Source organism: Plectropomus leopardus, chromosome 19, assembly GCF_026936395.1.
Source record: "Plectropomus leopardus strain MGB_pleo_1.0 chromosome 19, ASM2693639v1, whole genome shotgun sequence".
NCBI classification, from domain to species: domain Eukaryota; kingdom Metazoa; phylum Chordata; class Actinopteri; order Perciformes; family Serranidae; genus Plectropomus; species Plectropomus leopardus.
The window spans coordinates 22,813,108-22,841,045 of record NC_142194.1 but is presented as its reverse complement, the minus strand read 5'-3'; the positions used below and the strand labels follow the sequence as shown (position 1 = coordinate 22,841,045).

The window sequence follows — 27,938 nt, the reverse complement described above, 5'->3', positions numbered from 1 at the left end:
CATACTATAGCCTTGCTTTTTTTTGCCATTTTTTCAACATGCTGTTTTATGGGTTTTGGGGCCATTTTTGGATGTCTTATGAACACTGTACACTATATAATGCCTCTTTATGCTCTACTAAGTGGTTTTAGCTGTTTTTGGACATGCCAAATTTTGACATTTTGCCATACTATAGCCTTGCTTTTTCATCATTTTTTCAACATGCTATTTTATGGGTTTTAGAGCCATTCTTTGATATCTTATCAACACTGTACACTATATAATGCCTCTTTATGCTCTACTAAGTGGTTTTCAGCTTTTTTTTGGACATGCCAAATTTTGACATTTTTGCCATACTATAGCCTTGCCTTTTTCGTCATTTTTTCAACATGCTATTTTATGGGTTTTGGAGCTGTTTTTGGATGTTTTATCAACACTGCATACTATAAAACGCCTCTTTATGCTCTACTAAGTGGGTTTCAGCTGTTTTTTGGACATGCCAAATTTTGACATTTTTGCCATACTATAGCCTTGCTTTTTTTGTCATTTTTTCAACATGCTGTTTTATGGGTTTTGGGGGCATTTTTGGATGTCTTATGAACCCTGTACACTATATAATGCCTCTTTATGCTCTACTAAGTGGTTTTTAGCTTTTTTTTGGACATGCCAAATTTTGACATTTTTGCCATACTATAGCCTTGCCTTTTTCGTCATTTTTTCAACATGCTAATTTATGGGTTTTGGAGCCGTTTTTTGATGTTTTATCAACACTGTATAATATAACATGCCTCTTTATGCTCTACTAAGTGGCTTTTAGCTTTTTTTTGGACATGCCAAATTTTGACATTTTTGCCATACTATAGCCTTGCCTTTTTCGTCATTTTTTCAACATGCTATTTTATGGGTTTTGGAGCCGTTTTTGGATGTTTTATCAACACTGCATACTATAAAACGCCTCTTTATGCTCTACTAAGTGGGTTTCAGCTGTTTTTTGGACATGCCAAATTTTGAGATTTTTGCCTTGCTTTTTTTGTCATTTTTTCAACATGCTGTTTTATGGGTTTTGGAATGGTTTTTGGATGTCTTATGAACCCTGTACACTATATAATGCCTCTTTATGCTCTACTAAGTGGATTTCAGCTGTTTTTTGGACATGCCAAATTTTGACATTTTTGCCATACTATAGCCTTGCCTTTTTCGTCATTTTTTCAACATGCTATTTTATGGCTTTTGGAACTGTTTTTGGATGTTTTTTCAACAAAGCATGCTATAAAACGCCTCTTTATGCTCTACTAAGTGGGTTTCAGCTGTTTTTTGGACATGCCAAATTTTTAGATTTTTGCCATACTATAGCCTTGCCTGTTTCATCATTTTTTCAACATGCTATTTTATGGGTTTTTGAGCCATTTTTGGATGTTTTTTTAACACTGCATACTACAACATGCCTCTTTATGCTCTACTAAGTGGGTTTCAGCTGTTTTTTGGACATTCCAAATTTTGACATTTTTGCCATACTATAGCCTTGCCTGTTTCGTCATTTCTTCAACATGCTGTTTTATGGGTTTTGGAGCTGTTCTTGGATGTTTTTTCAACATTGTATACTATAACATGCCTCTTTATGCTCTACTAAGTGGTTTTCAGACGTTTTTTGGACATGCCAAATTTTGACATTTTTGCCATACTATAGCCTTGTCTTTTCGTCATTTTTTCAACATGCTATTTTATGGGTTTTGGGGCCGTTTTTGGATGTTTTTTCAACACTGCATACTATAACATGCCTCTTTATGCTCTACTAAGTGGTTTTCAGCTGTTTTTTGGACATGCCAAATTTTGACATTTTTGCCATACCATGCCTTGCCTTTTTCCTAATTTTTTCAACATGCTGTTTTATGGGTCTGGGGGCCATTTTTGAATGACTTTTGAACCCTGTACAATATAACAGGCTTTTGTATGCTCTACTAAGTGGTTTTCAGCTGTTTTTTTGGACACGCCAAATTTTAACATTTTTTCCATAATATAGCCTTGCTTTTTAGTCAATTTTTCAACATGCTATTTAATGGGTTTTGGGGCCGTTTTGGATGTCTTTTCAACCCTATACACAATAACATGCTCTTGTATGGTATACTAAGTGGTTTGCTGCTTTTTTTTGGACATGTCAAATTTTGACATTTTTGCCATTTTGCCTTGCCTTTTTCCTCATTTTTTCAACATGCTATTTCATGGGTTTTGGGGCAGTTTTTGGATGTTTTTTTCAATACTGTATATTATAACATGCCTCTTTATGCTCTACTAAGTGGTTTTAAGATGATTTTTGGATATGTCTAATTTTGACATTATTGCCATACTTTAACCTTGCGTTTTTTTGTCATTTTTTCAAAATGCTCATTTATGGGTTTTGGACATGCCAAATTTTGCCATTTTTGCCATACTATAGCCTTGCCTGTTTCGTCATTTTATCAACATGCTATTTTATGGGTTTTGGAGCTGTTTTTGGACTGTAACTGTAACATGCCTCTAAATGCTTGTTTTTGGCCCTTTTTCAATGTGCTACGCTATGGATGGTCTCTATGGGTTATAACAACCAGTTTTCAGCGATTTTTGGGACAAGTCAAAATTTGAGATTTTTTTGGCACACTATAGTATGCATTTTTTGGATTTTTTTTTTTTTTAACATGCTATATTATGATTTTTTTGGCCCTTTTTTACATGCTATCTCATGGTGTGTCTCTATGAGCCATTATGAACATCTCACCATTCCATCCCACCAAATCACCCCTCAGAACATCACATTGAGACCAGCTCTCAGACATGGAAAGAGGTTGAAAATGCAGTCCGTCGGGCAAGAACAGCGTCAGCCCCAGGGCAAAATGGGGTCAGACTGCATGTAGAGCTGGGAATCAGAGGCCAGAGTCAGCGCTCAGCCATCAAAGCTGCATCAGAGGCAGCAGAAAAAAAGCAGCCAGTGGCTCCAAAGTAGCAGACCAGGAGGTATGCAGTCAGCTTGGGCTTGTCTCAAGGGAAAGGATGCCCCTGCCATGCATAGTCCCATTAGATGTCGGCCACTCTCAACAACAAGGCGGCTATATTTATCCTGTGTTTCATTCTCTCAGAGTGACATTTTTGAGCGTATTTTGTTGACTTACTTAATTGTCATTTTTGAACAGATTTTTTCAATGTCTTGTACTATGATGTTTTTGACGATATGTTTTTGACATACTTCAATATGATGTTTTTAACCAGATTTTTCAACATGCAAAGCTATTACATTTTTGAGAACATATTTTCAACGTAGCATACTGTGACAATTTTAACCAGATTTTTCAACATAATACACTAGGATTCTTTTTGGCCTTTTTTTGTCAACTATGACTTTTTGAGCCCTTTTTGCAAAACTGTGTACTTTGACTTATTTTAGCATAGCATACTCTGATTTATTGAGCATTCCTTTCTATATAATATAGTGTGAGAATTTATAGCACATTTTTCGACATGCTATACTATTACGTTTTTAAACACATTTTTTCTACATTCTATACTACGATGATTTTTACAACACTCTTTTGACAACATGTTTTCGACATACTATACTGTAAGTTTTCTGACAGGACTTTTTCAACATATTATACTTTTTTTTTTTTTTACATATATACTATTCTGTGACCTTTTTAACCACAGTTTTTCAACATAGTATACTAGGACGTTTTTGGCAGTTTATGTTGACACACTATACTATGGCATATTCAATAGTTTTTCACACATGCTATTCTAACTTTTTTTTCAACATATCACACTATTACTTTTTTGACACTGTAAACCAATACTATTTCATGAGTTTTTCCAATGTAAAATAATTTGACTAATTTCTTACAGTTTTTTTTTTTTTTTTTTTGCAAAACAGCAGTGAGCCCTACCTCATCCCGACCGAGGGCCTTCAGGTGGTCCAGGATCTGTCCGATCAGAGTTTCACACAGCTTGTTGATCTCTGATAGAAACTTGGGGTCTCCTCCATAAAGTGTCTCATTGGAGTCCACTGAGATGAGAAAGATCAAAAAGATCTATTTAGCTGGAAAACTACTCGCACAAAACAATACAACAACAAAATGGAGCCCTTGTCCTAAAGTCGAACAGAAACAGAGCTGCAGTGCTTTGATACCAAAGCTGGGTTATCTACATGTGCACAGATATTAATCTTGAGGGGAATTAGGGACTTCTGTTGTCTGAAATTCTTGAAAATCCTGGATTTGTATTCCAAACATAAGGACCCAAAGAAAAACAAAAGTAAAGGTGTTGACTGTCTTTACAAGAGAAAATAAAACAAACACGGAAAGTGATTTAGATTTCTGAGTAAAGGACTGCAGTGTATCAGAAACACCTGTACCTTTGGGAATGGAATAGAGGTAGGTTTCCTGACTCATGGCAGCCAACAGGGGCAGAGCGCTGATATAGACCCGCACCTTGGCGTCACTGTTTTCCTCCCAGGTGTAATCCTGGACCATGTTGAGCAGACCACGGACTAAGTAGAGTACACCATGCTCTGGATGGTCCTGCAAACACATTTACACATACATTGGGTGTTTTAGGGAGACTAGCGTTTTGTTTTGGTGCCTCATCTTCTTTGACTCTTAACAAGTGAACTCCTAATTGAGCTATCTGAACATAGGAATGAGAAAAACCAAAAATGTTTCAGCTTTGGATGATTTTCCAAATGATTGTGTTACCGGAACAACCAGCAGCGTAGCTAGGAAGTTGTTGATGAAGTCCAGCAGGAAGCTTTCAGAAGAGCGAAGTTTCCCCTCCACGCTGATGGAGCGAGGAACCTCAGGGAGAAGACTGACCGCTGCCTTTAGGAAAGCATCCGCTGTATAAGTGGAAAGAAGGATGGAGGAGAGAGGGGAAGAGATAGAGGTTGAGGGGTGCAAAAATGAAACAATGAGGATGAATGGTAACAAAAAATTAGATAGAAGGGAAAAAAAGAAAGAGAAGAGTTCATCAAGAAAGGGAGGAAAGGAAGTGGGAAGGTAAGAAAGGAGGAAGATATGTAAAAAAAAGTTAGGAATCACTGAAAGCCAGAAGTACAATTTGTTCACAAGAATGAGACTGATGAGGTCAAGGTGACCTTGACCTTTGACTGCCAAAATGTAATCAGCTTATTCTGAACTACAAGTGAATGCTGAATGCAAAAATTTAAGAAATTCCTTTCTAAGTGTTGTTTAAATATCGTGTTCACACTAATGTGCCTGACAGATAGTTGGACAACCTGAAAACATAATGCCTCCAACCTTGGCTAAAACCAAATGTTCCAACCTCACCTAAAATTTTAAACACAAAATCCTGAACATGCCCTGAATTTTCACTCGTTTTAAATATGAAGGAAAGCAGCTGCTCACCCTGGGAAAGACACTGGTTTGCCAAAGCAACCTGCCCAGACAGCAAATAGAGGCTGAGACGACTGAAGATGCTGCTGAGAGACGGGATGGTGATGAAACTGTAGGCAGCACATGCCTGAAGGAGAAGAAAAGAAAACAGTTCTTGAATAGCCTGAAGCTGGGATCAGTATTTCTCAAGGAATGCTGAAATCTCATCCAGTAAGAATGTACGGTGGCTTGTAGTGATCAGATGTGTTGACTCACCCTGACAAAAGCCGCTGTTTTGCGCGAGTGACTGCCTCTCATCACCCTGTTGGTCTCCATTGCCAGCTGGTTCACCGTCTGGAAACACCAAGGTCAAAATTGAGGATGGTGCGTGTGTGTGCATGAATATCGCACACAAATTGAACAGATTTGTACTGACGTGAATGAGCTGCACCATCACTTGCTCCAGGTTACAGAAGGTGGCTCTGGCCTCCACACAGAAGCTTAGCTGCTGCTCAAAGTCACGGCCAAAAGAAACCTGAACGCAACGATGTACGAGACAGAATACATAAGTGTTAGATGAGAAAAATAGTTCATTCTTTATTTACAGATAGAGAAGCAAATAATTAACTGTTGCACTAGTCAAAAATCTAATTTTTCAGAAAAATAGACGTGAAAAGACATTTGAATTGCGCAGTTTACTTCTGTGTGTTTTAGAGATCCATCGTTGTCCAAAAGATAACTAAAACAGATCAAAAGCAAATACATGTTTCTTCATAGTTATGAGCATAGGCACTTTAGTTTATTTTAGTAAAGTACACATAAATCATCCTGTAGATGGAGATACACACAAGAAATATGTTGTAAAGCTGTAAAAAGTCCCCAACACTGAGGCATAAACAAAATACACTGTCAGAGTCATTAAAAAGTCATAGTACAGTATGTCATGAAAAATATTTAAATAATAAGTAACAAAAAGTCAGTAAAGTGGTATAGCATGTAATAACAACGTCATTTAAAAGACTCATTCAAAAGTCATAGTGTGCCAGAAAAAGTACTCCTTTAGTATGTAATAGCAATGTCACAAAATGTCATAGTACAGTATGTCATGATAATGAAAAAGTCCTATATAATATATAATAATTATATAAAAAAAAGCAGAAATAAGTGATCTGTTATGTCAAAAAATTACATAAAATGTCATAAAAATAGCATTGAAAAGTTATAGTAGAGTATGTTGTTGACATAAAAAGTCATAGTCCAATATGTACAAAAAGAAGACAAAATAGTCAGTGTGTAGTAAGTCACAAAAAAGCCATAGTCCAGTATGTCAAAATGACAAAAAAGTTTAAGTATAGCATGTTGTAAAAAATCATAAGATGACAAAAGTTACAGAAAAGCATGTTATAAAAATGACATGAAAATGTCATAGAAAAGTCATAGTAATGAATGTAAAAAATAATAATAATTTCCTTGTAGGCTGGAAAAGGTGCTATAAAATGTCAGTTTGCTGTTAAGTTTCTAAAAGTATCTCCTGTGGGGCGCTACGCCCAGAGCCCCCTTTACAGTTGGATCATAGAAGGCATACATTGAAAATGGTGCACCAATGTTAAAAAGGTGATTACTGCCCCTGCTGCCTATAATACACTGTTTCCTCCTGACTGAGTAATTGCTCCTAAAAACTATGTCGCTGAGCTTTTTAAAGAAATGACTTACCCCTTAGAAAAAAAAGTATAAGTTTGGAAGTGAGAAAGCTTTAAGAGTAGGACTAATGAAGAACCACAAGAAAATATGAAATAACTAAATAAAAGAGAAATCTCACCATGCGGATGAAGCCGATGATCAGCACAGCCAAAGATCTTTTCTCATCCTCAAGAGTGAGAGCGCTGCAACACAGAGCAGGCAGGTGAGTGAAGGCTGTCACCAGAGAAAATAACATCAGAAAATGACAAAAATGATTTTCCCTGAGCCCCTGAAACAACTAAGTAAGTACTAAGACAACAACTAAGTATTTGCAGGTATATAGGACAAACACACAGACACACACAAACACCCTACTTGACAGAGTCGTGCATGGTCTTGCAGATGTGCAACATGGCGTTGAGGATGACGGGATCTCTAGTGGGCTCCACCTGGTGCCTGCAGGACATGGAGACCAATTAGAAGTCCAACATTTTTAAACACGAACTTACACATTTGGTGCTTTTTTTGTTACAAAGCAAATAATACTCATTTATTAAACTCTGCGGTGGCTCTTACTTTATGAAGACCTCCATGATGGATCTGCACACCTCCACTCTCACACTGTCCTTTTGGAACATGTCTAAAAATGGCAGGAAACGCTCCTTGGGAAAAGACAAATTGTCAGAACTTACTGATTATTTCAGGCATTCAGAGTGAAAACGCTCCATCATGTCCATTTAAAGTGCGGGTTTCTCACCATGGAGAAGAGGACGGAAAAATCGTGGAAGTAGGTGAGGATCTTCCTGATCACAGACTGCAACTGGATGCAAAACAAAATGAAACAGAGTCACCACAGAGCAGTCTGCAGGAGGAGGAATGACGGCTCAGTTTAAAGTGAGCAGGGTGAATTGTCCTGTTAGCTGCTGAGCTGCTAACCTGAGGATACGCGTCCTCAAACGCCCGGTCAGGGGTCATGTGTTTGATGATGTCAGCCAAAACAGTGTTGACCTCACGTTTCTGAAAGAAAGATACAACAGAAAAGTGATTTTAAAAGTGATAGGAATTTCAAATTCCACACAATCACTAGAATTACTGCCAGAAAAGTGTTTTTGCAAATTATAATGTGATAGTAAAGTCAACATTTAACCTTTTGGATATAAAAGGTTAAAGGGGAACACGTCATAATTTTATCCTATTAGATATTCATATGAAATTTTGTAAAAACATATTTTGTAAGGTCACATTGACCTTTGACTAACAAATTCTAATAATTTCATTCTTAAATTCAAATGGACGTTTGTGCCACATTTGAAGATACTCTCTCATGGCCTTCATGAAATATTGCATTCACAAAAATAAGACAGACAAAAGGTCACAGTGACTTGAAATTTGACCACCAAATTCTTATCAGTTCATTGTTGAGTCCAAGTGAATGTTTGTGTCAAAGTTAAAGAACTTCCTTCAAGGTGTTCTTGAGATTTCGCATTCACAAGAATGAGATGCATGCAAAGTAACAGTGACCTTGACCTTTGACCACCAAATTCTTTTCAATTCATTGTTTAGTCCAAGTGAACGTTTGTGCCAAATTTGATGATGCTCCCACTGGGCCCTCATGGCATATTGCTTTCATGAAAATAAGACGGATGGAAGGTCCCAGTGACCTTTGAACACTAAAATCTAATCGGTTCACTACTGAGCCCAAAGGGACAGCTGTGCCAAATTTGAAGAAATTCTTCAAGACAACCTTGGGATATTGCGTTCAATGGAATGAGACAGACAGACGGATGGACAGCCCGAAAATATAATGCCTCCACCCACAACTAACACCAGTGTGCAGGCATAAAAAGCAAGAGGAACATTTAAAAGGTGGTACATGCTTTACTCACTGTGAAGTGTCGGCAGGTGAACTCAACCCAGATCTCAGCACAGTTGATGTAATCCTAAAAAACAACAACATATACAGTCATAAGTGAATATTTTTTCATGGGAATAAACACCTGTGTGAAAGCAGCGTTATTGTGACAGTACCTGAGGACTGCGGACTTTGGTTACGACCTTCCAGGCTTCATTGAGGATCGTCAGTCGCTCGGATTCTGGAGGGTCGGCACAGGCCAGACCGCGACCCAGAGATCCAAACAACAGATGCTGCAGAGGAGATGACAGTCAAGCTTCCATTCATATTTCAGCCACATTTAGACAACAATTTCACTTCAACAGTAGACTATTTCCCAAACATTAAGTTTATGATTATTCCTTTAATCATTTACATTCATTGGATCACCATATTACAGCTGTTCGTGTCCTCTGACCTTTGGGAAGCCGGCCTCGTCGCAGTCTTTGATCATACCGATGAAGTCGGTGGCTCTGGCAGCCACAAACTCCGCCCTGAACGCTCTCATAACTGAATTTAGCAGCAAAGCACTAGTGGAAACAGAAACACAATAAATCTTTTAAAAAAGGACATATTTTTTTGCCACCAGTAACCACTGGAACACCTGAAAAAAGTGGTGTGAAGCTTTTGTTACTTTCATTGTGTTTTCTTTGTAGGCAGCATATTCTGAAAAATAAAATTCAAAAAATTCACAAGACTCAACTCATCACTGAGACCAAGAGAGTGGATCACATCACTCTAGCCCTGAGGTCTTTCCCCAGGGTTCCTGTCTGTCAGAGAATTCATTTCTAAATAATATTTTTGGTTTATTTCTGACCTTCTGCTACAGTATGAACCATCCAGACCTCTCAAGTCTTCTGGGACAGGCCTGCTTTGTGTCCCCAGATTCCAGACTAAACACGGGGAAGCAGTATTTAGTTTTTGTGCACCACATATTTGATACAAACTCCCAGAAAACTGCAGGACTGCTGCAACGCTCAATTCTTTCAAGGCTAAAGACATTTCTGTTTTCTGCTGCCTTTTATTAAATAAAATAATTATTCATTTCTTACAGCACACTATAATATTTTTGTAGTATTTTGTATTTATCTTAGTTTGTTTTTTTTTTTTTTTTGCTCATTCTAATTTTTCGATTATCTATATCTTCCGTTCTTAATTGCATAAAATCATGCTATGTTTTTTAAAAAAAGACAGCCATTATGTAAATAAAACTGAATGGCATTTTTTTTCTACGCTGTCCTGTTGAACATCTTACAATTAAAGTGATCTGAAAAACGAATGCATATCTTAAAGACAGGTTGAAATGATATTAAATGAGACTTAATATTTCTCTCCTGATAAAAATGGAAACTCCCAGTAATCGCTCACCAAGAAGAAAAAAGCCTACAAATTCAATCCACGTCATTATTACTAAACTCACTTGTTTCCCAATTTCTTGCATCTCTCCATCATCTCCGTCAGCAGAGGCTAAAATGAAAAAAACAAACAGCATTAAAAACACACATGCTTGTGAAAGCTGATTATTTTTGGCAACATTCAACATCTTCACTTTGAAAGATTCAGGCTAAATGAGCTCAGGTAAAAGGTGTGTGTCTGCGTGCCTCTGGAGCTCTGTAGGCGATGCACTGCAGGATCCAGTTGATGGCGGGTGAGTAGAGTGTCAGGTACTCGGGTACTTCCACTCTCTGCAGGACCAGCTGGTTCTGGACGCTCTCCCCGCTGACCTGCCGGAAGGTGCCCAGCAGATCGAAGAAGTTGCGATTCAGGCTGTCTTTCAGGTGAGGGGCGACTTCAACGCCCACCTGGAGGGAGAGAGAGCGCTGTTATCTCTGGCCCCAGGCCATTTGTTTCTCTTAACCATTCACAGTGTTACTCTGGAGGTGGTTAACATTAACAATAAGCGAAAGAAAATAATAGATTCATTCAAACACAATTTAAAATCATCCAGGAGGAAAATTCAGTTGTCAGAACAGCAAAAAAATTCAAAACAAACTAATAAAAAAATGCAATGTTTTGTTTTTTTTCATTATTATGGAGGCCCATTTTCACATGTATAACAAATACTTGAGTTCATTTAGAAAGAAAAATAATGGGAAATTTTCTCAAAATAATCAGTTGGTATCTCAAAATAATTAGAAACAACACTATGTCATTACTTACAGAAAATTCTGAGATCATTATTTTTGAGAAATTATCTCATTATTTTGAACATACTGACTCCCTATTTTATGACAAGCAATCAATTTGAACTGCCTATTTTATGAAAATTCATTATTTTGAGAAAAGTTCTCCTTATTTTTGAGTTACTTACTCACTATTCAGATATACGTTATTATTTTGAAGTACTAAATCATTGTTTTGAGATAATTCATCATTTTCATTTTCTCATCATCAAGTTCCTTATTTTGAAAAAGCTCTATTTTAAAAGCGGTTCTCAGTATTTTGAGGTACTGCGTCATTGTTTGAGAAAACTCATTATTTTGAGCTAAACAAGTCCTTATTTTGAGAAAGTTTCTCATTATAATGATTTACAGCTTAACTGATTTTCACCAATAAATGGGATTCCATACTTACCATCCCACTCAACTGACAGCGGAAATGAGCCGATAGATAAGAAAAGGCTCAGAAATAAGAGACAGGAGAGAAACATGGGAAGAGTTGAGCAAATCTCACCCTGCAGAGGTAAGCTCTTGCATATGCTGCCACCAGAGGGTCTCCGATCCCTCTGATCATGGCTGTCAGCCGAGGGAGCGTCTCCGGAATACCGCTGTGAAGGGTGGACAGAGGTGCAGAAAGCAAGCTGTGTTATTTGTCTAAAAACCAAAAAAGGTCTGTTTGATTGGTCTGTTGAAACAAATACATCCCAAATCTTTCAAATAACCATAAACAGACATTTTAATTAGAAGATAAATTATTTAGCCAATTCTTTTTTGCTGTAGTTGTTTGGGATGTTTTCGTATTTGTTTTAAAATTGGGATTTTTATAAAGCTGCAGCTCGTTTCTTCAGATGAAAATGTTTTGTAGAGCATTTGCCTTGTTGGCCAGCAAGAAAAGGCAGAATATATATATATATATATATATATATATATATATATATATATATATATATATATATATATATATACACACACACACACACACACACAGACATATTATATTTATATATATATATATATATATATATATATATATATATATATATATATATATATTACAAAAAAATGTTAAAGTGTTATTCAGAAATTGGGGTGCAAAATCTAATAAGTTGACTAATAAAGCCCATTAGGGGATCAAACTAACCTCTTGTTTAGGAAGCGGTTGCACTTGAGAATGGCAGCCTCAACGTAACTGTTCACAGAGGTCAAGGAGTCACACTTCCACATGTGATCATTAGGGATTTTATGGAGACAGCCCCAAATCATTATAGACTCATTTTTAAATGTTACCTTTCTTATAAAAAGAGACCGATGCAGCGGATGTGGATGGAACCATTTGACAAACTTATCATTGGGAAAAGTAAACCAGAATTACCGCCTCACGGCTGTATGCCTCTGATTACCACTCAAGTTGCAGTTACAGTTTATATCCATGTCTGTGAAAACATGGACGCACCACACACATCTTCCCCCAGCAGCACAGACGATCTATACAATTAGCACAGTTTCAATATTAGTGTCAACACTTCAGTATCTGACCAAATGTCTCTCATTCTGTTCCTGAGTTATGAGGCTACGTATTGGCCAGGAAAGTGGTTTTTTTTGCAGAACATTATGATGTCACAGTGATGCTGACATTTGAAATTTTGGCAAACATTGTATAAAATCATGAATGTAACTATCGCAAAAGTCACCCATTGGTTTGTGGACCCCCGTTTTGTTTGTTGGGGTCAAAAGTGATAGCATTTGGACCTCGCACACAGCCTAGATGTCCTCATTTCTTCGTTTTCCTATTAGACATTTGTGTAAAATTTTGGCGGAATTAGCAAGTGAATTCCTGAGTTATGGCCAATAACACATTTTGTGAAGTCACAGAGACCTTGATCTCTGACCAACAAAAGTTCACTATTGAGTCCAAAGAGGCGTCTGTGCCAAATTTGAAAAAAAAAAAACAACCCAAAACCTCCCACTGGATGTTCTTGAAACATTGCATTCAAAGGAGTGAGATAGATGTGAGGTCGCAGTGACCTTGTCCTTGAACTTTCACTACCAAAATCTTATCAGGTCATCATTGGGTCCAAGTGGACATTTGTGCCAAATCTGAAGAAATTCCCTCAGTATCACACCCACAAAAATGAGATAGACAAGATCACCAAGACCTTGATATTTGACCTATGACCACCAACAACTGACTTTGTTGTTGAGTACAAGTGGACGTTTGGGCCAAATTTGAAGAAACATTTTTGAGATATCACACATTCACAAAAATGGGAAGGAGGGATGGACAACCCGCAAACATATTACCTCTTTCCACGGCTATCACCAGCAGGGAGGATTAAATCAGCCAACAGAAGGAGGGATCAAAAGGCCCGATAAAGAGGTAAGTCTGAGTCAAAACAGGCCTAACACTGGTTTTGTTTTTTCTGTGAAGCGTTCTTGAGAATAGAGTTAAGCAATAAAGCCCAGCTGATGGTGGTAAAGGATACAATCTGGGCAGAAGCTCTCTGATGGACGCGATCTTGAAGAACCAGTTAAGGCACGTCTCCTTGGCCGTGTCATTCACATCATCGACGGTGAACGACTCTGAGGAAGGCAGAAGCCAAAAGGAATATTGAACAAAGGACACAGACAACATCACCTCAGAAGCAAGAAAAAAAAAGGTGAAATGCTAGAATGAAATATGACTGTACATGGCAGAATCCAATCACTACCTGGTAGGGGTCGTGGGTCTGAACACATAGTCCAGATTCTATCGTACACCAGCCGGCCTGCAGACAAGTGAGACCGCAGTCAGAATACCTGCAGTGTTTTTAATGAAGAAAAAAGAGGATTCTCTACGCACCAAAAGTGTCGAGGATATCAGTGATGAGGACAAACTTGCTGGGGTAGAACTGGATCACCGAGGTGTCGGAGAGAAGCTTTGAGCACTGGATCACAGACCAAAGTTCGGTGTTCATGTTTTTTACCCAGGTAACATAGACTTTTTTGCTCCATTATTTTGGGGATGAGTGTTTTTAGCTGCTGGATTACCTGGATGACGATCTTCAGGGCTTTGACTTTCTGGTCCGAGGCCCAGGCCTCCTTCAGGGACTGGTTCAGCTCCTCGATACGGTTGGCGTAATCCTGCTGGGAGAGGTTCAGCAGCTCTCTCTGGGAACCCTGCACACACACAGACAAACAAGTTAGACCAAAACACATCCCTGATATAATATGGAGTCATTCTGTCGAGCTAGAATGAGGTTTACGTCAATGAAAAGCTGTTGTATTGATGAATTTTGCAGCTGATTTAATCCTTCGAGGCACAAGCAAATTGGTTTGATTTCTTTAAATTATGGAAAGGCAATGAAAGTAAGAAACAACCCAAAATTTAGCAAGAAATTACTAAAACGTACAAGAAAATTACCTAAAAATTAGTCAAACAATAATAATAATACTAACAATAATAAAATAGAATTTAAATTAAAAAAAATAAACACAAAATAAAAAATTACAATAAATACAAAATATATAATATAATATAAGACAATACAAAATAAAACAATAAATAAAAGAAAGAAAGAAAGGGAGATGCTTATAAAGTATAACAAATCTGTAACTTAATATCAAATATGCAAGTATGATAATTATAAATATAATTTTTCCCAATTTTTTTTTATCTTTCTCTAAGACATTTTCCCCCAGCTTTTTAAAAATAATTTTTTAAAATCCACTAATATCTTGCAATTTCTAGAAAATGTCTTATTAAATTGCCAAGTCTTTCTTTCCATATATTATGAAAAAAAAAAATCACATCAATTTGCTCAAGGTTTAAAATAAATACTTGTGATAGGCATCTGAAAGCAGCACAAGAAAAATGATGTCACTCCAGATTTCAGAGGGTTAATCACCAATGGAGGCTATGAAAGTACCTTTAATAAAGTATTTACAGAATGTGTATGCATACCAAATACAAACAGAGCATTTGGTGTCCAATTTGATTCTTTCCATACCGGGACTGCAGATGATTTGAAAGTAAAAAGTCCCATTTAGACATACAAATACACTGTACGTATATGGACACACTGTAAAAACATACCTCCTCCAGATCATCCAGTTCCTCCAGACGAGTTCGAACTTTCTCTGAAACAGCTGAGGATCCTGGACTGGGAGCTTTTCCTAAAGCGACAACAACAATAAACTTTTCAGCTATCCACTGTGATAAAAACCCACACAGACTCTGTACTGATATTTTTGTAAGATTACTTACAGGAACACTTCACCCACAAAAATCATTTGACTCTGACATACTTTCTGCAAAGAATGTCCACAGACAGCTATGGTCACGTGGACGCGATCAAGGGTCCGCATCGGCCCCTGGCAGTAAACAGGATGATTAAAACTTGAGTAAAAACGGGGCTGTGTGAGGGTTTGTCAACAGATGTTTTGATATAGTTTTGCTGTTGTTAAACACAAATCCCTTTTACTTCAATTCATCAAGAATTTTCACCATGTTTGGATTCTTTGTTTGCAGTGGAGACATGCGAGAAAAACTGTTTCCTTCACAAATTCAGTGTAACACTAGGAGCGCAGTTGATGTGCAAATTGTCATTTTGTGGGTGAAGTATTTCTTCAACAGCGGATTTCTTTGAAAAACATGAAAAGGATAATAAGCAACTTAGCAAGAAATTACCCCAAATTTGCAAGAAATTAGCAAAAACATAAAATTTACCTGAAACACAAAAAAGGGAATAAAAAAAACATGGAAATGAACTAGAAAAAAAGAGCTCAAATTAAAATGGAAAAAAGTAACAGAATTTTAAAAATAAAGTTACAATAATTATAATTAAAGTTCTCTGGACATTTCTCCTTTTTTCTCTTTTTTTTCTCTCTTTTTTTTTTTACTAATTCTCTCTCTTACTTTTATAAAGCAAATTTTATGTAATTTTTTCTTCACCTTTTGCTAATTTCTTTCAGTTTGTGGGAAATGTTTTGCCAAATAGCTCATGCCTATTTTTTCCATGTTTTTGAAAGATATCAACAACAAGTTTAGCACGGATAAATGAAGTGTTTTAATAAATAAACAAAAACAAAGGTCTTACCTCGATCTGAACCCATGCAAAGATTCTATGAGGACAAAGAAACTGAAATAAGATTTCTGCTTTACAAAGACTGATTAAAGAAACGTCTTTAGTGTAGAGTGACAGCACAACTCAATCTCTGCTGTTACGACTCACAATTGAGAGTTTTTCGGTGGTGGTGAACCTGGCCAGGATCTCTCCGCGTTTTGACGACCAGGGCTCAAAGTCTGGTCCAACCACCTCTTCCTCCTTCTCCCTCCTCTTCCTCCCCAGGTCCTGGAAGCACAACATCTTTCCTTAGCATGCAAGTTTTGTCATTTTCACTTCAATTTGTGTTGACTAAGATTGACTAATGCCAATAACTGATGTTTTCAATTTTCAATAGATAGATAGTAACTTTATAAATCCAAAAGCGAAAAAAAAAAAAATCAGGTTTCCAGCCTCTCAGTTCCTTGTTGTACAGACATAGAAAATAAAAAATCAACAAACCCCACAAAAAACATTAAAAAACACACCAAAGATAAAAGAGGTATAAAATCTAAAAAGGATATAAAATAACATATTTAAATAAAACAAATAAAAGAGCCATTAAATGGGTGTTAAAGTGCAGAGTAAAAACCATGTGGTTTCTGTGATAAAATAATTGTAATAAATATGCGCACAACCTAAACTATCAGATTTAAGTGCATTAAGTGCCCCTGTACTAGTTAAATAAATAAATAAGTCTATTCTGTGCATCAAGTGCATGGTCAGGACTCATAGTCCTCCTCCTCAGTCCCTCCTTGTCCCCCCAGGTTTATGGCTCAGGGTGCATTTTGGGAACAGCAGCCTGTCTCTGAACGAGCTTCCAGTGCAATTTTAAACAAAAAAATCTGAGTAGAAAAGCTTCTGGAGCATTATTCCTCTCTGTATGTGTCTTTCTGAAACATTACTGACCCCTGTGGAGGCGCTGTGGGACATGACAGGAGCCTCGCTGGCCGAGGCTGCTGCAAACATGGAGAGGGGGTCGGTCCCATCAAGCATGGAGCTAAGAGGGTCTGGAGGCGCCGAGGAGGACGAGGAGGAAGATGAGGAAGTACTGCCTTTACGAGCTCCACGGCGAGTCTTTGTGTCTGTTACCTGGGTGGAGAGGAGAGGGGAAGTCAGAGGTGTTAAAGGGACACCTGATGAAATGCAAGAAATAACTGAATCATGCTTTTAAAGGGACAGCTCAGCCCCAAATCAAAAATAAACCCTTCCCTCTATGTGGTTGGCGACTTTACTTCGGTAGAAAGAAAATAGTTCCTACATGAACCTGCTCGTAAGAAAGTCTGTGGATTATCTTGAGTAAGTTTTTCAAATGTATTTTTTTGGCATTTTGAGCACCACAAGCCGAGTGCCATCTGGTTCAATTATATTAGAGAGAAGGCAAACATCCCTACGGACGATATCTCCAACACTAACCAACTCACACCAAAACTATCGAGACTGGTAAACAGCAAAGCAGGTAAGAGGAAAAATGTGTATTTTTGATTTTGGGTTGAACTGTCCATTTAACTACATCAACAGCTGATTGTAATTCCTTTTAAAATAACATGATTAAATAAATGACACATTATGAAATGACAACATTTTGTGAGTGCATGTGTGCATGTTAGTGGCGTTTGTGCAGGGAGACAGTGGGAACAACAGATGGTCTACCATGATGGGTTTGAGGGGATGGTAGTCTCCAAACTCAACCGGAGCAGCCTCGGGATGACATCTCTGCAGCTCTGCCGCGTAGTTGCGCCCACGGGAACGCCTTATTACATGACAGACGGACAGAAGACCAGACCAGATTCAGCTGTTAATACTGACAACCTTCCAATCACCATGTGGGCTTAAAGTGACAGTCTGAACAGTCACTGGAGAGAGCATACAGTTTATTTATGTAAAACCATTTAACTAATTCTAAAACTGTTTTGAAAGCTTATTATTTGCTCTTCTTCTGACTTTAAAGGGATAATTCTGATTTTCTTAAGCGGTGTTGTATGGGGTAATGCACGGTCAGTGTATTACATACAGTGGATGTCAGTCTGCATGTCCCAGTTTAGAAAAGCAGAATGAAGTTTCTCAGAAACTAAGCAATCTACTGCTGTGGAGAGATTTAGAGGCATTTTTGCCATTAAAAAAATTAATATAAGTTCAAGTGTACATTATATTGAGAATATTTTCAATGTTTTTTTTTTTTAATCAGACAGCCTGATGCGACAATAAAGCCATTAAATGCTTCAGTTCTCCATATATGCTGTAGTGAAAGCCACCAGACTCCATTGAGAAACACATTGAACAAATTTAAACATCTAAGTCACACAATAACAAACTAACTAACTGATTGAGGCAGTGGCAGACCAGCAGCTCCTGTGTTCAGTGATGTTATATCAGTGTTTTTCTCAGTGGAATCAGGCTTTGAATAAAGCAACACTGGAAACCAATGTCTAACATTACGGTATATTTTGAAAATCCTGTCAATCTAGCGTACAATTAAATTACTATTTACTTTTTTGGGTGGGACTCTTTTTAAGGAGACTTTAAATAAGTTTTGCAGCTTCCCCAGCCCACGATAGTGCATTGCTGTGCTTCTGTATCAGACTTCAGCCTGCTTCTCCAAACTAGGAGCATGCTGTCTGACATCTACTGTTTAGAAAACACTGACTATGGATTAGAACCCCACACAACTCCACTTCAAAATATCTAAACCTTTGAGAAAACACTCATTAAGCCTCACTAGGATCTAATATTTTAAATGCAGAGATAAAGTGGTGGCAAAAAAAAAACACCCAATACAACCAAACCATAGTCAACAGTCCATTTAAATGAAGGCCACAGCCACAACACCATTTGGTGATACTGCATTTGATTTGTAATGTTGACAATTTACAGAGGAAAGCTGTCATGTCATTCGAGACGCTAAACTACAATTAAGCTCGCGACACACACGTATTCACAGCATGCACGTTCTCAAAACTCGCTCGATATCAACAAATACACAATTCCAGCCTTTTAAATTAAAGTCACGCAGTTTTTGAAGATGAGAAAGGAGCTTCTCACCACTGCACCACAGCCATTTTTCTTCAGTCATGTGACAACACACTATTTCCTCTATTTCCTAGTTTTACAAATGGTTTGGAGAAGCGCTATTTTGGGTTCAAATGTGCGGTTGGGGAGATATTTATGGTCATTATCCTAAGGGCTGATTTTTTTTTCATTCGTTCCTCTATGTAATTTATCACGTGTAACAACAACAACGTGTAAAAAGAGACGTTTTCATGATCTGTTGCAGGAAAATATAACTTCATTTCCCAGAATACATTGCGCTCGATTAAGAAAGCTGCATCAAAGATGTGGAGCCAAACAGGAGGTCCTACTTAGGCACTGAACTCTTTTGAAGAACTCTCCCCGACTTTTTCTTGTATCATGGGCTACTTGGAGTAAATCAGTCAAGCTCATTTACCCTTTCTGGAACTGTACTTTTGTCTTACAGCTAATTTTAATTAAAATCATCTTTTCTCCAGTGACCAGAACATTCGGAAGACGCATCCGCTTGCTTGCTGTATGAGACTCCTGTTTAATAGACGATCGTTGTGAGCTCCGCCGCTCGGCGCTGTGGTTCTGCTGCAGTCAGTGGAGACATGGCTAACAGTTTAACCCGGTTTAACCTCACCATGACCTGATAGTAGTGCGACAGGCTTGTCCGCCCACTTCACCTGACCAGGTACAGTTTGTCAATGTCAAGTTTGGTCCGAGTTGGTGTGCTAAATATATTTTAAAAAATGACTCTTAACGAGGCGGAATGAAGGTAGCTGGAGGCAGCTAGCAGCTAGCAAACGGTAAAGCATGACATACTGTAGCTAAACGGGAGAATGGTTTCTTCTATTAAAGTAGATATTTACAATTCTGTATAGAGTTATCCAATCAGTCTGTGTAATCAGTCTTAATCTTGATTTTTAAAATAGTTTGATCTCAATCGTTCATTGGATTCTTCATTTCGACAAAGATATTCGTTGTGCTGTTATTAGAACTGACGTTACATGATAATAACAGATACTCTGACACCCAAAATACTACACAAAGATATTCAACACTTGTATGTATAACAGTGTGACAGTTCTCTTGGTGCGACTGTTGGTGTTTTCACATAGTATCTAATTTACCCTACAGGGGTGGATAATAATTTTTGAAGGGGTAAATCATTAGGGACTGTTCGTTATTTATGAGAACCAAGAGTGGTGGTGCAGAATGGTGGAGGCACTTGAAATACATTTTCAAGGTTTTTATCATATTTTGTATATATTTTAAAGTATCTTATAACCCCAAAAGCCGCGCACAGGTTTTAAAGACATTATTTCTTTACAAATACCCTAAATCACACTATTTATCACAGCCAGACACAGTGAAATATTATTATTTATGGTGGAGGGTCATGCATTTTCCCCCAGTCACTGAAGGAAGCTAAAGGAACAATATTTGAAACTCCAGGAAGGGTCATGATTTGAAATTTAAAGAAAAAAAAATGGCACCCTAGTCACCTCCATACTCCGATAAATACAGTACCATCCCTTAGAATACGTTGAATAATAAATTTAGGGCTTGAAGCAACAACTAGTTTTTCTTATCAATTAATCTTCTGATTATTTTCCATTATTGACCAAATATTAATTAAGTCTATACAGTGTCAGAAAATAATGGCCAGCTGCCTCAAATCCAAAGATATTTATTTTACAATGACATATAGCAAAGAAAAGACAGCGCATCCCCATATCGGCGAGCCTGGCACAGTGTACTGTTTTCCATTCTTGATTTATTAATTGGCTATTTGTTTTAGCTGTACACAATATCCTAATCACCACAACCACAGACTTTACTGAATGACCACATTGGTATGGATCTATTTAGTCTGTCTTCAGATTTTATTGCATTTTTTCATTAATACTTGAAATAATACTTGCATATTTTGGAACATAATCATCAATGAAAGAAATTGCAGCAGACTGTATCTGCAGAACCAGCAGCCTGCGGGAATAAGAGACTGAGACACAACAGAGGGAGAGGGCAAAGTCAAGCTCATTACAGTGAGACAGTGATCTTCTTTTCTACGTAGACCAGATTTAGAGCAGCCTGTTTGCACAACAATTCATTAATCAAGAAAATAATGTCCAGATTAACCGATAATGAAAATAAATGTTTACTTGCAGCCCTATTGAGTGGTTAGTGAAATAAAGTTATTTAAAGTCATCTGGGACTCTGAGGAATCATTATAGGGATTTTAAAACCATTTTTGACACTGTATAGACAAAACGATGAATTAATCTTCTAGTAATCTGCAGATTTATAATTTTTAAGAAATTTGGTTGTAGCCCTGAATATGACTTTTTTGTCTTTTCTTATTTTTTCTTTGTTTCTTTCACTAGTTTCTCCTCCATACTATTGTGTAGGGTAATTAAACTTATGTTACAGAGTAATTCATGTGTTTATCATGATTTATTAATACATTTATTATAATAATTGACTGTGCAAAGAAAATGTTAGCATGGAAGGAACTTTAACTTTGTAAAACCTCAGGGAGCTCTTTTTATTTTATCTTTTTTTGGTATGTTTGTTTAATTTTCACTTGACTTTAGAAAAAAAAAGGTTTCAGTTTTGACCAAACATCTGCTGAAGACATTTTCCTAAATTCGTTAAATTCCAAATTCTAAATATTGACAGAAAAGTTTCCATTTGTATCGTAAATGCATATCGGTTCCAAATATTGGTTATCGGTATCATTACTAAGTAATAATCGTATCGTATTGTATCAGCCCTGAAAAACTATTATTGGTCAACCCCTAGTTTAAATGCAGAATGGAAAACCTATCAGTGTCATCATCTGTCACATTTACAGTTGTTATGCTTGATCAATTATTGCACTTACTGACGTTTTTTGGTATTTTCAGTGGACACTGGATAGTTGAGTCGCAGCCTGCTGTCAAGCCGTACTGTTACTGTCACTTAAGGTCCCTCTCATTATTAATGCCATCCCATTTTGGAGAACCCGAACAAGCCTTATCTGTGTAACCTATACTCACTTTCATGAAATGATGCCCTGGATCAGGTGGCTACTTTATTTCCGTCTTAAGACATTCATCTCATTGCATTTCCCTCTTATAGAGTTACCTCTCTGCGTCTCCTCTGTAAGAGGGTTTTGGCGTGGAGGTCTGGATTTGCTGTGAATTATTAACAGGAGAAGTTTATTTGTAGGGGCTGATGGGTGTAGCTTATTACCCGATAGCTCGTCCCTGTTTGCTTTGAGGGACATGTGTCACACAGAGGGTGATGTCACACAAGTTGCTTTCTAGGAGCGGAGGTCCCTTAGTGTACTGCATCTTGCGTCTTGGCTGTTAGTTTTAAATGTGCGAGAAACTCAGAGGCGGAGATGACAATGGAAAACGCCATCAGGCTCCGCTATGAAGAGCTGCTGTTCTACGCGGCCCTCGTTTGTAACTGCTGGTGTGTGTTTCTGTGCGTTTGTGTGTGCCTGGAGGGCAGAGTGTGTAGGAGAGCAGGTGGCGGTGGCATGCGTATGGGCAGCAGCTGGAGGTGGCAGCTCTCCCGGGCCATGAGACTGGCGCTGCGTTGGTGCCGGCTGTGCCGCCCGCAGAGAGGAAGTCGAGGCAGTGGGGGAACCACCAAGCCGTGGATCAGCGGCAGGTTGTCGGTGCTGTGGAGCTATTGCAAGCTGCTGCTCAAATCTCTGTACTCTAACACCCTCACCAACGCAGACACTCTGCTGGACTGTGCGTTTGAACCCGTTTACTGGATTGTGGACAATGTGACGCGCTGGTTTGGAGTGGTGAGTCTTTTTCTGCATGCTTCTCTTCTCTCTAATCCCCCAAACTTTATTCATCACCCTGTCTTCGTGTCTCTCCCTCTTGCAGGTGTTTGTCTGTCTCGTCGTACTGCTGACAACTTCAGTTGTAGTCATCGTCTATCTGTTCGTCCTACCCACAATCCTCAGCACTTACCCCGTGTACTGGATCCTTTGGCACCTCTGCTTTGGTCATTGGCTTCTCGTCATGGTGGTCTTCCATTACTACAAGGCCACCACCACCTCTGCAGGACACCCGCCCAAGGTAACAAACTCCTAGAAAGAGCTGGAATGGTTAGACAGTTTGTTTTTGATGGCTAAAGGTGTGTAAAGCATTGACTGCATGGTGTTCGTCTTACTTACAATAGAGTGCTGCAGGAATGAGTCCTAAAACCTAAAATGAGTTAGCAGTCCCGGTAGGCTTGGGTGACAACATGATATCCCGCTTTCTGTTAAACTCTATGTAAGTAGTGCACAGCACGCACCACCAGAGCTCAGTCTCTGGTCTCTACCGATGGAACAGGCAGCTGAGCTGAAAGACACGACGACATCTAGTGGTGGAAGGAAAAGTTACAGAACTGTAAACAGCCGGCGGGGAGCAAAAGCAGAGAGGTTGTGGGGAATCACGGCATGTTTTTCTCATCTAACTTGGTGAATTAAGGATTTATTTTAACCAAACGAGCTGGTGATTGTTGGAACAGTTGGCTTCGTAATTAGACTGCTAGCCAGAGTAATCAAGATGATTTGGGTGAGTTTTAATTTGTTTCTGTCGAGTTTGAAGTGTGTTTTAGGAGTTATCAAGGCAATTATCAAGTTAATTGGGATTTTAGTTTGTTGTCTGAAATAAGGTCTGTTGTTATCACACAAGCTTATTCTATGACATAAAACACATCAGTGAATACCCCACTCACAAACTTTGAAGCTTTTATGCATCTTATTAAAGAAAGTTGCTAACAAGTGCCTAAATGAGACTACAGAAGTTGTTATCAACATTAAGGGCCTTAACTTTGTTTTTTTAGGAAAAAATTCACATTCCCTCAGTGTCCATCTGTAAGAAATGCATCGCTCCAAAACCGGCCAGGACGCACCACTGCAGCATCTGCAACATGTAGGATAATCAAATAATAATTAGCATCACACACAGAGTTCATCAGATTTGTCTCTTTTAAATCTAATTTGAACTGTTTCTGTTATATTACAGGTGTGTTTTGAAGATGGACCACCACTGTCGTATCCTTTCAAACATCGAAACAGAAAAGAAAAATTTAAAGAGAAAAATGTTTTACTGCGTTTAATTTGTAAATGTTTCATGTAGGGCTGTACCCAACTCAGAATTATCCTAGTTGAATCAGATTTGATAGTTTAATACGAATATTTGCTGATTCGTTTTGATTTCCATAAAAAGTTTTAAAGTTGAAATGGGCGCCATAGGATGATCAGCGTGACAGCAGCATTCACGTCATATAGTAACAAGCTGCACAGAGTAGCAAGAAAGTCAAGAGCGCTCACTCTGCTGCAAAGTGTGGGGACCAAAACACCCCCAGAAATACATTACAAAGAAAAAAACATTTGAATCAGTCTCAGTCTACTGAGGATCTCCAGCTGATGATTCAAATTTCCAGCTTTCCAGGAGCAGCCATAGTTTCAAGTATTTTTAAATTTCCCACTTTGTGCACATGGACCTGAACGTGCTTCCAGCCTGGTTGAACAACTGCGTGGGCCATTTCAACCACCGCTACTTCTTCTCTTTCTGCCTTTACATGACCCTGGGCTGCATCTACTGCAGCGTCAGCAGCAGGGACTTGTTTCTGGATGCCTACAGCGCTATAGAGGTGAGGCCAGGAGAATTATCTCGCCTCTAAACTAAAAATGAACACCACTATCTGGGGGTCGACCTCTAGGCTACTTTCACCTAATAAAGCCAAATCTGATGCTACTGGTACGGGTTAAGACAGCGTTCAGTTTAAGTGAGAAGCTGATAAATTGTTCTGTATGGTGGCACCTGCCAGACGGCAGCAAGACAACAGAAGACGAGCTCAGATGGCAAATGATAAGTGAAACAGGAGACATGAAAAAGATCTTTGCTCCCTGCGCTCACGTTTACATCTGATCCAGGCCTGATATCAAAGGCGGCTGTGCACCAGCTGGTAAACAAACAACCCTACGCTTTTAATACCAATTACTTTGATAGTTTGGAAGTCCGTGCCACCCATCAGTACTGCATTTATGGAAATATTGTACTTTTTACTTCACTACATTTCTACATTACTTTTTTTCTTTACAAATTAAGATTTTTGCAAAAAACGTAAAAAATATTGTATGCAATATGTTTTGTTATGAGTTAAACTCCCAATAGTTTATACTAGTACAACTGAAATGATTAGTAGATTAATCATCAAATAGCTGGACGACCGAAAATTCATCAGCAACCATTTTGATTTACTTTTAAGTCATCTGTTTTTGTTTTTTTCTTTATTTATTTTGAACAGATTTGAGTTTTTTGGGGTGTTTTTTTTTTCATTTTTTTCTGAATTGGGTACTTTGGTGATTATTTCAATAAATATTTAACTCATTTTATTTTTTATAGTTTGAGTTTGAGGCTCTTTATTTATTTTTTCTTAATCAAGTACTTAAGCAGTTGTTTTAATAATCATTTAAGTATAAAACATTTAAGTTAATAAATATTCTTTTTTCTCAGTTTTCTAATATTTTCTTTAATTTTTTTGGGGGGGGTTCTAGATTTTTTGAAGTGTGTACTTTTACTTTAAATACTTAAAACACATTTTCCTGATTATATTTACTTTGACTTAAGTAGCATTTTCAATGCAGGACTTTTACGTTTAACAGAGTATTTTCACAGTGTAGTACTAGTACTTTTACTTTACTTTCTCTACCACCCAAACACCACTTAACGAGGAACAGGATCCAGCACGTACCCATACCATAAGCAGCCTTTTGATCCTGAGCCAAAATGACCTCAGGGAGCGAGAGCTAAAACATCCTCAGATCAGATCTAAAATAAAAAAACCTCCATATTTGACACCAGTATAATTATGTAGGCCTGACTGTTTCCTGTCGCCCTCAGAGGTACTACCAGACCCCTCCACCAACCGACACCTACACAGAGAGCACTGCTCACAAGAGCGTCATCTTCCTGTGGGTGCTCACCAGGTAAGGAACCCTTCACCGCGTACCGCGTGTTCCCCGTTTAAACATCAGATAAAGGCTGATGACATCATGCAGACAGCTCAGGTTGTAATGTGTCCTACCTGCAGCTCTGTGGCAGTAGCTCTGGGAGGACTCACCCTGTGGCACAGCATACTCATCAGCAGAGGAGAGACCAGCGTGGAGCGGCACATCAACCGAAAAGAGACCAAAAGACTCATGGAGACGGGCAAAGTACAGATACTCTGTACAATCAGTATTGAACCACTGAGTGCTATCAAACATCAGAAAATGGCGCAGAAACAGCTTTTAATATTTCTTCTGTTTCAAATGCAGGTGTTCAGAAATCCATACCATCATGGTACGATGAACAACTGGAGGTTACTGCTTGGTGTGGAAAAAAGGAGGTGAGTTCACAACCCATTTTCCTAAACGGTGCCTGTAAAAATGTGATCATTTAAATCTCAGTCAAAGTTGATTTGGCAACAATCTGTGGTTAACGTGGTAAAAGAAAGTGCATTACACATTCACTGTTTGAAAACATGGATGCTTCTTACACATCATCACCCCGGTGGCACGGAAGATCCACACAATCAGCAGTTTCAAGATTAGTGTCGTCAATTTGACCAAATGTCACCCCTTTATTATGGTTTTGAATACTGGATTTTTGTGCCAAATTTGAGGAAACTTCCTCCATGCCTTCGTTAGATATTGCGTTTATGAGAATGAGATAGACACAAGGTCACGGTGACCTGGTCAAGGTCATCAGGGCTATTGTGAAAATGAAAACTTCTGAAAACCTAAAAGACAGTAACTTAAAGCTGCATTTGAAAGTTTTTTCCTGTGACGAACGAGCAAACCAATAAACGCAGTCACTAACTCATCTGAACTAGACATGAAAATGAAAATGTCCTTCCTTGTTTCCAGTCACAATTAAGACTTTTTTTTTTCTGTTCTGCAGTCACTGGTTCACGCGGGTCCTCTTGCCCTCCAGCCATATTCCCAACGGGGACGGCATCATGTGGGACTGCACCTTCACCAGAAGAGACCCAATGGCCATCTGATCCTTTCTACTCCAAACCATATCAAAAAACTCTTAAACCTGCATTACACTGCGAATAACGTGACTGATGTGTCACACTGCTGTGACAAAGAAAAGAAGCTCCTGCTGCTGCAATCAAGTGACAAAGGAAAAGCTTTGTAGTAACACAAAAACACAAAGGTTTTTTGCTGCGTTTGTATTTGCACTGCTTGAAGTGGGAACCACATGGAAATAACCACTAGTGTCTCATCGTCTTATCATTTCCACCTGTCCACCTCGATCAATAGGTCTTTTTGTAGACCTTGCCAGAAGCCAACATCACCCTGCCACTGCAGCGCTGTTTACTGATTTGAATTTTAAATTATGCTGCTGGCCAGCATTGTTGTGAAGCCCAAGTCTTTCTTTAGCAAAAAGACAAAAACTCTTTTTGTGCATCTCTTGGACTGAAAATTGTGCACCAACATGACAGCCTCTAATGACAAGTGGTAGTAAGATTGATGGATGGGCGATAAGGCAGTATAAAAGGCACTGGAGAGCACCAGAGCTCACAGTTAACAGCGTATTAAAAGTGCTATGTGTTGCATTTTCCAACCTCAACACGCACATTGTAAACTAATATTTGAGTTTGATTGGTGGCTGCAATCTGATTTCAGTTTTGATGTCAATGCTTTCAAATATGAAACAGAGGTAAACATCTGTTTTCAGTTTGGCTTCTCAGAGGGTCTTATTTGTTCACATTGTTTTAATTTAGC

General features: G+C 38.3%; 2 protein-coding genes across 5 annotated transcripts in view; one reads left to right on the top strand and one right to left on the bottom strand.

The window, feature by feature from the left end:
* Positions 1–19,367, bottom strand: part of vps35l (VPS35 endosomal protein sorting factor like) — a 57,263-nt gene extending 37,896 nt beyond the window's left edge. The window contains exons 1-28 of one of the 2 annotated variants that reach the window (XM_042508572.2): positions 19,187–19,367; positions 17,798–17,897; positions 17,054–17,236; positions 16,274–16,393; positions 16,139–16,163; positions 15,136–15,215; positions 14,091–14,219; positions 13,903–13,987; positions 13,772–13,828; positions 13,547–13,643; positions 12,205–12,252; positions 11,578–11,671; positions 10,506–10,706; positions 10,325–10,371; positions 9,323–9,434; positions 9,042–9,158; positions 8,900–8,953; positions 7,950–8,030; positions 7,771–7,833; positions 7,590–7,675; positions 7,389–7,469; positions 7,153–7,216; positions 5,770–5,868; positions 5,610–5,687; positions 5,367–5,481; positions 4,698–4,837; positions 4,358–4,523; positions 3,891–4,009 (exon numbers count right to left, since the gene is read on the bottom strand). In XM_042508572.2, coding sequence (XP_042364506.2) covers positions 3,891–4,009; positions 4,358–4,523; positions 4,698–4,837; positions 5,367–5,481; positions 5,610–5,687; positions 5,770–5,868; positions 7,153–7,216; positions 7,389–7,469; positions 7,590–7,675; positions 7,771–7,833; positions 7,950–8,030; positions 8,900–8,953; positions 9,042–9,158; positions 9,323–9,434; positions 10,325–10,371; positions 10,506–10,706; positions 11,578–11,671; positions 12,205–12,252; positions 13,547–13,643; positions 13,772–13,828; positions 13,903–13,987; positions 14,091–14,219; positions 15,136–15,215; positions 16,139–16,163; positions 16,274–16,393; positions 17,054–17,236; positions 17,798–17,897; positions 19,187–19,203 — 2,658 coding nt within the window. In that variant the 5' untranslated portion in view covers positions 19,204–19,367. The remainder of the gene's footprint in view (positions 1–3,890; positions 4,010–4,357; positions 4,524–4,697; positions 4,838–5,366; positions 5,482–5,609; positions 5,688–5,769; positions 5,869–7,152; positions 7,217–7,388; positions 7,470–7,589; positions 7,676–7,770; positions 7,834–7,949; positions 8,031–8,899; positions 8,954–9,041; positions 9,159–9,322; positions 9,435–10,324; positions 10,372–10,505; positions 10,707–11,577; positions 11,672–12,204; positions 12,253–13,546; positions 13,644–13,771; positions 13,829–13,902; positions 13,988–14,090; positions 14,220–15,135; positions 15,216–16,138; positions 16,164–16,273; positions 16,394–17,053; positions 17,237–17,797; positions 17,898–19,186) is intronic. The other variant, XM_042508571.2, reaches the window with a different exon arrangement.
* Positions 19,368–19,530: 163 nt separating this feature from the next.
* zdhhc16b (zDHHC palmitoyltransferase 16b) lies at positions 19,531–27,341 on the top strand. Of its 3 annotated transcripts, none has more exons than XM_042508475.2 (10): positions 19,531–19,850; positions 22,656–22,964; positions 23,050–23,244; positions 23,999–24,087; positions 24,181–24,209; positions 24,678–24,811; positions 26,065–26,150; positions 26,255–26,378; positions 26,481–26,551; positions 27,106–27,341. In XM_042508475.2, the coding sequence occupies exons 2-10, from the start codon at positions 22,689–22,691 to the stop codon at positions 27,206–27,208; spliced, it is 1,107 nt and encodes a 368-aa protein (XP_042364409.1). In that variant the 5' UTR covers positions 19,531–19,850; positions 22,656–22,688; the 3' UTR covers positions 27,209–27,341. The 3 variants fall into 3 exon arrangements, with proteins under 3 accessions (XP_042364409.1, XP_042364408.1, XP_087926473.1); XM_042508474.2 differs by having other exon boundaries at positions 19,534–19,850; positions 22,661–22,964; XM_088070347.1 differs by lacking the exon at positions 19,531–19,850 and having other exon boundaries at positions 19,905–22,964.
* Positions 27,342–27,938: the final 597 nt, after the last annotated feature.